Source organism: Vidua macroura, chromosome 4, assembly GCF_024509145.1.
Source record: "Vidua macroura isolate BioBank_ID:100142 chromosome 4, ASM2450914v1, whole genome shotgun sequence".
NCBI classification, from domain to species: Eukaryota; Metazoa; Chordata; class Aves; order Passeriformes; family Viduidae; genus Vidua; species Vidua macroura.
The window spans coordinates 66,440,771-66,450,577 of NC_071574.1; the positions used below are offsets into that span (position 1 = coordinate 66,440,771).

The following is a 9,807-nucleotide window of genomic DNA, read 5'->3' on the forward strand; positions in this document are numbered from 1 at the left end:
TGGCGGGGGGGTGGGGGATGTGTGTGACCGTGTAAGGGCGCGGGGCGGCCGCGGCGCTTTCCCGCTCGCCCCCCCTCCGCACCTTGTCCCCGTGGAGGCGCCCCGCGGGGAGGCGGAGCGGGCGTGTCGCTCAGCGCCGGCGGGAGATGCGAAGGGGCTGAGCGGGAAGGCGGCTGCGCTCCCTCGGCTCTGCCTCACCGCCAGGCTCTGCCTCACCGCCCGCCTCATCTGCCCTCGCCTGCCAGTCCCTCATCGCCCGGCCCTCCTTCACCGGCCGCCTCAGCTCTCGGCGCCCGGCTCTGCCTCCAGGCCTCCCTCCCGAGGATACCCCGCGCCATGTCCTTCCGCCAGAGGAGCCCGCACGGCAGCACGAAGAGCAGGTAGGGCCGCCGGGCTGAGGCGGGGGTGGCGGCGGCGCCGGGCCTCGTTCCCCCCGTGCTCCCCGGCCCTCGCTCCCCGGCGTCCCGCGGCGGAGTTCTCTGAGGGGGTGGGGGGGGCGCAGCGCCCCCTCAGAGGGCCCGCAGCGAGTGGCGTCGCCTCTGTGCGTTGGTGGGAGTGAAATCGGTAGTTTAGCGCGGTCTCTGGAGGAGGTTAAAGCCCTAAAGCCCAGCTGGGTGCTCGTGTGTCGCTGTGTTTGTCCCCAGCCCGCAGCACCCTCCGCGCTGGGCCCAGGCGCGGAAACGCGGCGCCGATGGGAAGCGGCGGAGGCAGAACGAGCCCGAATCCTCCGTGTTTGAGGAAGACAAGCCCAGGCCTGAGGACAGCCGGCTGGACAGGTGAGCAGTGGTGACAATGGCAGCGACTTCCTGCTCTTTTGTTCACCAGGAGCTGTTGTACTGACCCTTCTACTCAGTTTTCCAAGCCCCGCCTGTTTATCAATCGCTCATCAGCCATAAATAGCTGGTCTTAAAGGAGGGAAAAGGATCGAGTGCAGTGCTCTTATCTTGGAGTCAGTTCTTAAGAGTCAGCATTTTTCATTCTTACCTCTTGAAATACGTCCTTGATAATTTATGTCCTATTTCGTGCTGGTTTACTGTCATTTATCGAGGACTAATACTGTACAGGCCCATTATATTTCTAAATACAGGCATGTGTGTAAACAGTTGTGGTAAAATTGAAGTAAATTACAAAAATCCAATTCTTAGAAATAATCTATTTTCTGTTTCTAAAGGGAGTACAGAGAAGTTGTGTTATATTTCAGCACATTTGTGGAGGGATCCAGATTTGACGTCACCCCATAACGCTGCCTTCTGTGTTTGCTAGCACAGCTGGACTTAAGTATCTTATTTGATATCACACTGGCAGTCTGAGCTGTTCATGCCACGGTCTCTTTATCTTTAATCACTTTGATCTGTGATGGGAATTGTCCCCACAGCCCAGTTGATGGAATCAAGGTTTCTTGAAAACGGGGTAGGTTGTGCCCACCCATTTTCCTTTGCTGACAATCGGCAGGGAACACGTTGGTCAGTGGCTCAAGTTACACTATCCAGAGCAGCTTAAACTAATTCCAGGAAGCATGGTTGAACAGCAGCACAAGGATGAAACTTTACTGATAGTTCCAAGGTAAACAAGCAACACTTCTGTGTGTCTCCCAGTATTGAATTGTGCAGACATACTTCCTGGTTTCAGTTTGGATTGAGCTCTGACTGAAATTGCTTTCTTCCTCTGCCAAAACTACTTTTTGTTTATGCCAATCCGACCATGTCAAATTAAAATTCTTAAAAGTAAAGAGGATCAGGATGGAGGCTGGGTCATCTTGATAATCACAGCACAGGTATAGAATCAAAGAAGTGCTGAGGAAAAAACTCAGGATCTGGGGCGAAAACCCACGCCGCATGGGACCAACTGGGATTCTGCTGTTTGTTCTCTACCACAGGAGAGCAATAACTGAACATGGCCTGTATTCTCTGCAGATCTAGAAATCGGTATAACCAAAAGTTAAAAATCCTTGGAGCTTGAACAGATCTTTGCAGAGGGACCTGTACTGTTTGATATGGATTTTTAATTTTGCCAAGTTGGTAACTGGTTTTCATCTAAAAATAACTTTTAGTTTGAATTTAACCAAACGTTCAAAGTTGTGCAAACCAATTTGGGAGCAGGGAGGGAGTTGGAGCTGGTTTTGGTGCAGATGGATTGAATTCCCTGACACCAAGGGACATGTTTGCACAGAATCCTGGAAAGTCTCCAGAGCCTTTCCAGATCTGCTGGAAAAACTCTGCTCTGTAGGATACAGTTTTGAGTTTTACTTAGGGAAAATTGGTCATCAGGAAGACAGACAGGGGAAACACAGAATAATCTGAATGCAGGCAGCAGTAGGTGGTTGGGAAGGGATATGAGCCTATTCCCCTGCAAGAGTCTGAACCTGCTTGTGATGCTAATGGGCTGAAGCAAAGTTGTTAAACCAGTTTGCAAAAGTATTGCAAATCTCAGTTTCCTAGCTAAAATAGGATGGTTTTGTGCCTTTGCCTTCTCTACTACGCATATATTTACATGGAGCAACTGCTGATGCTGTCTTGTAATTTTAATTAATTAGCTTTGCAACTTAATTCTGTGCTCCAGCTTTTATCTCTAACACAGCTAATGAGTCTGCAGTGATCAAATAAATAATTGCTAAGTCATTTAGTGGAGTGAAAACAAGTAAGTAAACTAATAAAGTTGATATTTCATGTACCATTTTCTGAAGAATATGAGCTGGAATTTACTGAAAACATGGGCTGGGTTCTGAAGCTACAGTGGTAGGTTTCTATAGATACCTGTATCAATTTTAAGAAAACCCAACACAAACCACACAACCTCAAGGTGGAAGTCACAGCTGATGCTTAATTTTACAGTGTTAAAATTTTAATAAAACACAAGGTGTTCACAGCCATTTTGAGTACTGTAAATAATTACATTTAAGGGATCAAGCTGTGAGTGGGGGAGGTAAATACAATAACCCAAACTTTTAACATAGAGCCTTAATTTTTTTTTTTTTCCTTTCTAGTTTTACAACACCAGAAGGTCCTGGACCCCTTTCCAGGTGTTTAGACTGGGGAACTGCAGTGGAAGAAGATGAAATGAGGACCAATGTTCACAAAGAAATCGCAAGGTACACCCTGGGTGTTTAAGATGAAGTCGTGAAAAGAAGAAAAGTGGAAGTTGTCTTGTAGAATCTGTTTCAACTTCATCATTGTAGTAAAATCAGGCCAACCTTAGCCTCTTGTCTGCTGCTTTTAGATTAGCTTTGGGTTAAGTCCTGCAGGAATGTCATGGGATACTCTCTGGAGATTGGATGTGTATCCATAAATATCTTCCTTTTGGAAGAAGCTTTTCCGAATTTCTTAGATTAAAATACTTAAAATACTCTCTCACTAATGACTGTTTTTTCATATCATTACTATAAGAAGTTACTTTAGGGAAAATAGTCAGGAAAAGAAAGTCCTTGTATTTTTATTGTTTTTAAGGGAAAACTGAAACATCCATTTCATAGCGAAAAGGTCTTTGCAATGTCTGGGGTGCTGCTGCTTTTCTGAAAAGTTAATTTAACAGTGAGCAGTGACTGTGCAGCCTTTGTGTTCCTCTTTATGTATCTAATTTCTTAAAATTGATTTGAATTCTTACAGACACAGAAGAAAACTCCTGATAAATGAATTTTCAAGAGAAAGGAAGTCCTCCTCAGGAAGGTAGGTTAAATTTCTAGCTTAGTTGAGGAAAATCTTGAAAATAGAATTTTCGTTGTACCGTGTTGTTTCTTAAAACATACAGTTTAAAATAGTTCATCTCAAGACTGTTCCAACACCATGGTGTAGTAACACCCCGAGCATTTGTTTGAGAAGTTTTAACATGTTTGTTTATTTATAGCCTTTTACTAGTGGGTTTGTTCGAGTGTCAGTGGTTTTCTAGTAGTCCCAAACCTACAATGTTTTTGGTTTTTTTTTCTTCAGTTCCGATTCAAAAGAGTCCACGGTGACAGCAGAACTTGAGACAGATGAGGTGGTTTTGATGAGAAGACAAAAACAGATAAACTATGGAAAAAACACAATTGCATATGATAGATACATTAAAGAAGTTCCTAGGTAAGCTGCTTGACTTTCTAGAAAACTAAATGTCCACCTGCAAGTCATACCTGTTCTTTATAAGCACATTAATATACTAAATTTGGTATCCAATACACATTCAAATAGAAGGCATCTACAAATTAAACTTTTAAGACATTTTTGAACTGTTAGATCACACTAACAGTCAACTGAGGTGTGGTTTAAGGTTTTATTTTAATGAGTCAGTATATAAGAAATACCTCATGCTGCTGAAATGGAAATGAAAGTTCTTTTGGATGTGCTTGTCAATGAGAGGAAATGAAACTGCTTTTTGCAGTCAGTTTTCTCATGAGTTAACTACAAGACAAAATGGGCTACAGTTGCTATTGAGTTTGGAATGAAGTTTTTAGATCTATGAAGGATAATTCTTTTTTATTATTATTATTTTGTTTGACTTGGAGTAAGAAAAACTAAGAAGTTTGTATGGAGCTGGCAAACCTTTGCTTGAGTGCTGGAATTGCACGTTGGTCTTTCCTCATAAATAATGCAATCAGTTAACATTTAAAGCTATGTTATGTATGTGTGAATAAAGCACTGATAGATTTTTCATGTCTAATATTTGAATAGATGCCATCGTATACCAGGAGTTCATCCCAGAACTCCAAACAAATTTAAGAAGTACAGCCGTAGGTCATGGGACCAGCAAATCAAACTGTGGAAAGTTGCCCTGCATTCCTGGGATCCTCCAGCTGAAGGAGGATGTGATCTGCAGGAAATGTATGTACTGAGTATTCAAGATGCTGTTATAGAAGTTATGATGTGAAGTCTCATGTTTAAGAAATAAACACCACCCCCAGCATAGTTATTTTTGAGAGAAGTCAGTGAGTGCTGAATGTTTTCCCTAATTATTTATCTACACTTAGTGCTGTTCAGTTTCTTCTCAGTCAAAATATCCAGTAGCTTCCTGATCTTTGCCCAGTATCCTTGGAAGGGTATATATACATATCCCTCACTTTTTTAATGGTGAAAGCAGAGCCAGTTCTGCACTGCTCTGTAAAATAATCACCACACCATTGATATGAGCCAATTCTTTCTGAGCAGTCTTCAAATGTTCTGCTAGGAGCAGGGCGGGAGAGTTCTCACTAATGGCAGGTCTCCTGAATATTGAGCTTGGACCAATCCAGTGTACAGGAACCTGCCTCACTCTTCTCACTTGCTAGTTCAAGAACAGTGGTATAAAATGTTTCTTTTCCAGAGAGGGAGAATTGTGAACTCATCCCAAGCTCAAAGCATAGCCACAAGTGTTCACAGCCCAAGCTCTAGAAGATGTACAGGGATGCCCTAGATATTTTCCTCTGTAGAAAGCAATACAGCTGATCAGCAACATGAGGCATAAAACTGGCAGTAGAGAATGAAGGGGACAAAGATGGAACTTAATTCCTCAGCAGGCAGTTTTGTGTTAATAGTGTTTTTCCTTAATGGAATGCTGAATTTTAAAACTACTGCAGAGCAATAGGATCTAAAAGAAAAGCTTCCCTTTAGCTTCCCTTTACTTGCTATCAGTGTGAGGGGAGTTGGTCCTTCAGCCAGAACCCTGCTGTGTGCACTGGTGTTGAAATACTACCTTCAGATGCTGGGGTCTGGGTCTGTGTATAATGGATATTAAATCTTTGCAAAACAGATGGATGAAAACCTCATCTGGGAAAAAAAAAATTCATTCCTCTCCTGTAACATTTGAATTAAGGCATTGCTTCAGCACTGGGTTTTTGTCTTTGACAAGTTGCAGTATTCAGTCTCAAGACTTTTAATTCAGTCCTTGGCCATTTTGGCAGTACTGAGCTGTCCTGCAGTTCTGTTTGCTCTCCCCAGTTTGCCACCACTGTCCCTGTAATCTTGTAGGTCTCTTTGCTCTCCTCTGGCCATGTTTTTTCAGAACTGCACAAAAAAGTGCATCTTAACACTAAAAAAATCAATTTGTTTTATGCTATATTCTTATAAATGATTTTACAGTTGTCCTGTTGACCTTGGTGAGATGGAGACAGAATCTGTTGGAAGCAATTCTACTGAATCTCAAACGAGCTGTCAAGATAATGATGTAAGCATATCTGTCATTTGCATAACTATTTGTTAATAATTAGTTCATTGCTTAGAATTATACCCAGAGCAGCCTGAATACCTCATAGATCCCATCATCTACTTTGCTTAGGGACTATATATAAAGCTGACCAATCTTGAAATTCAGGTATTTTCCAACTATAGCCATTATCTGTCTGTAGTCTCGGATTTAGAGAATTAGAACTTAAATGGTCATCTCAAATTAAAAATATCCCACTTTTCATAGCCTACAAAAGAAAATTTATCTGTTAATGTACAGTTGAAATACTACTTTATATTGCAATATATTAAAATAGGATGGAATTTCCTTGTCACACAGAAGTAGGCTCCTTTTATGTCCAGAAAGCACTTGTTACCGCTGAGAATTAAAGATCTAGGAATGCTTTTCTTACTGTATTTATTTTTCTAATATTAAATGTGTCATGTTTCCATGTTTGCATTATATAGGTCCTTGGAACACTTGCAAGGTATCTTCAAATGTGGTTGGATTGGCAGAAGCCTACATCTCTTTAATATTAAGATTAGCATTGAGTTTTCATGGCCTTTAAAGCATTTGTAAGCCTTTGTTATAGGGTGGTTTAAATGAATTACAGAAGTTAATTGAATTACCTGTACTAATAACCTTTTCTTAAGTGGTAATTAATTGCCTTTCCTTTCCAGGATACCTGTTCTGGCACTCCCACCAAAGTTAGACATGTTGACTATCAAGCAGAAGGAGAATTTGACTTGGAAGTGTGTTTGAGTGAGCCACTGAAAGAATTTGATACTGTGAGTTAAATAGTCTTGTGCAACCTGTTTTAGAGAAAGTTTATTTTAAATTTGAAAGGTTAGCTTGATCCATAACCTGTTAATAGTAAGAAAGCTTAAGCAAAATTGAAGACTGTTCTTAAAGCTGTGATTGGTCTAGATATTCTCCAGACCAGACTTATGTAAAATTGCAATTAAGTTGTGTAACTTCTTGTTAACTTTTTTATTTATGTATATCAGATTTTTTTATAAAACTTTTCAGCAGTAAAACTAGCCAATGGCAGTGCTATCCTCTAGTAATTATAAATAGCACAGCAAGATCTTACCAATTTCCCCCCACTCCCTCCCCCACTGTGAACCTGATTTCAGTTGTCCCCCTGCAGATCAAGAGCCAAGTAGGGGGATTTTTTTTTTATGTTACCTTGCTTTTACATATGGCTCTTGTAACACACCTGACCTGAAGTAAGGCACATGGGACTGAACCATGTGGCTGATTACTACTATTAAGCCCATCTACTGCAGTTACTGCAACTACCTTACCTTAAAAAAACACTTTTTTTGCAAAAATGTTTCAGAAACAATTGGAAGTTTAATATCCTCAAGAAATTGGAGGTTGACATAGTAAATTCTATGCAATAATGTTGGGGGTTTTTTAGAAGTAGTAGCCTTAATTTGAAATTTGTAAATATTCATCAGTCATTTATTAATGCAGTCAAGAAAACAAGTCTAGGGAAAGTGCTTGATTCTTTCAGTTTTCTGGTTTTAAATGTAAAACTGTTGTAAGCGTTACCAACTGTACAGATTTTCTGCTGAGAGCAGTTCGTGTTTCTATTGCTTTTGTGTGGGATGTTGCTGGAAAATAAACAGAACTGCCTTTACTTTTACATGTGACTCTTCATTTCCTGCTAGCAGTGCTCTGTGGATAATGAAAGGCAGGGAAATGCTGAAAGCCAAGTGTCTGGTATTGGTACTAAGCCAGGATATATCTGTGTTAGCACCATCTTCTGACTTTGAGGAGACCTTAAAATCTATTTACATGGCCACCAGAGTGAATTTGAGACAATTTTGTGTAGTAGATGTCCATTAGCTGGTTGCCAAGTTCTGTTCTGTAGGAAATACTGCTAGGAGAGCTGGATGAACACTTCAGTCTTCTTTACTAACAGGACATCTTTTACAGCCACCTCACCTGGTTTTATCTCTTAAAATGGAATTTCTGGGTGTTGATGTTACACCCCTTAACCTCATCAACTCAAGGGAGCATCTCAGCTAGTAATATTGCTTACAGCTATCTGATTTGTTAGGCACTTTTGAAATCAGGTAACTTGATGAGGGAACTGATCTGATGGGGAAACTTCCAAGAGGAAGCAGTGGCATTGGGATACGGTTGCTGCTAAGCTGTGATGTTAAGGAGACAGCCTTCCTAACACGTATTTTTTCCAGAGAAGACAACAAAATGGTAGTTGCCTTCTACATGGACTCTGCACCCTCTGTTCTTCCCAGATTGCTTTTTCTCATGTCACATTTTCTGGCCACGCTGTTCCTGGTTGTTCTTAAGTATTTTTGGTGTGTCAGTCTGTATCTATCTGAGTATCAGAACTTGCCGGTAGAATTGGTTTCTTTAAAAGACGTTTTTCTATCCTGCTGTAGCTACCCAAACAGGTTGTATCAGTGGGATATTCAGGAGATTCTTTAGAGGCTTCTGAGGGGTAAGGTTACCTACACCTGGTTTTGATATAAGGAAGCACATGGGTTGGGACAATCTCTTGAGCACAGATGCAGGCTGGGGGATGAACAGGTGGAGAGCAGCCCTGAGGGGAAGCACTTGAGGATGTTGGTGGGTGGATGAGAAACTTGAAGTGACTCAGCCATGTGCACTCACAGCTCAGAAAGCCAGCTGTGTCCTGGGCTGCACCAGGGCAAGGATGGGGACTGCCCCTGTGTGAGACCCCACCTTGAGTGCTGCATCCAGCTTTGGGGTGGAATGTGGGGGAAACATTGTGAAGAACACTAATCCCTGGGCAGGGTTCAGGCAAGATGCACTCCTCTCTTATAATGGAGCACACAACAAATAATTCTTTGGCATGCTTTTAAATTTCTGCAGAGTAACTTCTCAGTGGTTAGTCCATAATGTGGTATATAATTTGAGATTAATCCAACTAACCTGCTACTACTCAAAGTTCTCAGCACAAGCCTTGGGATATGACCCTCCTGCATTGCCTGTGCCCTGCCCCTGAACTGTGCCCTCCTGTACATGACCCTGCCCTGCTGAGATGGGTGTTGCCTCTCACTGTGCTCTATTCTGTCATATTTCAGTGTGCTCTGTCACTTCTGCTTCAGACTGTAAGATTCTATGTCACTGGTTTTTTGGGGGTTTTTTTTGGCTAATTTATCCCTTGTTTTCCTGTGGTGTGCTCCAGCTTGCTTACAGGTATCTTAATTCTGTTGATCTCATTGAAAGCAATCTGAGATGCTGTTCAGCTTTCACTTCTGTGCAGCATACTCACCCAGGAACCAGGTGGGTATGATCCAGGCTAGAAATGTAGCTGGTCTGTGTTCAGTAGCTGTTTGTGAAACAGGCTCAGATTTGTTACTTTTTCCTGAAGGAACTGGCTATCCACAGCAGTGTTTTCACTACAACAATTCCCCTTTGTCTCAGTTACTTAGATCACTTCATTTTTATGGTTGGTATTTAAAGAGAGCACTCGGTTTGGATGTTTTTCCAAAGGTCCTGAACACCAAATTGGAAAAACCACATAGAGTTCTTTGCAATAGAATTAAGCCCTCTAGTGGTTAAGTGTGGGCTAACCCCATCCATTTAGGGCAGTACCTGGTAATAGAGGAATCTAATGGAAAAACAATGTCCATATGTTCAGTTGTGCATAGTTGCATGCAGTGGAGTTTGCTTCAGATGGAGAACAACCAAGTACTG

The 9,807-nt window shown here is 41.8% G+C and overlaps 1 protein-coding gene across 1 annotated transcript; it reads left to right on the top strand.

Annotated features, from left to right (window-relative positions):
* Positions 1-121: 121 nt before the first annotated feature.
* LOC128806221 (histone RNA hairpin-binding protein-like) lies at positions 122-7,762 on the top strand. The gene is made up of 8 exons (XM_053975632.1): positions 122-380; positions 645-776; positions 2,984-3,088; positions 3,603-3,662; positions 3,924-4,055; positions 4,644-4,793; positions 6,027-6,111; positions 6,792-7,762. The coding sequence occupies exons 1-8, from the start codon at positions 337-339 to the stop codon at positions 6,906-6,908; spliced, it is 825 nt and encodes a 274-aa protein (XP_053831607.1). The 5' UTR covers positions 122-336; the 3' UTR covers positions 6,909-7,762.
* Positions 7,763-9,807: the final 2,045 nt, after the last annotated feature.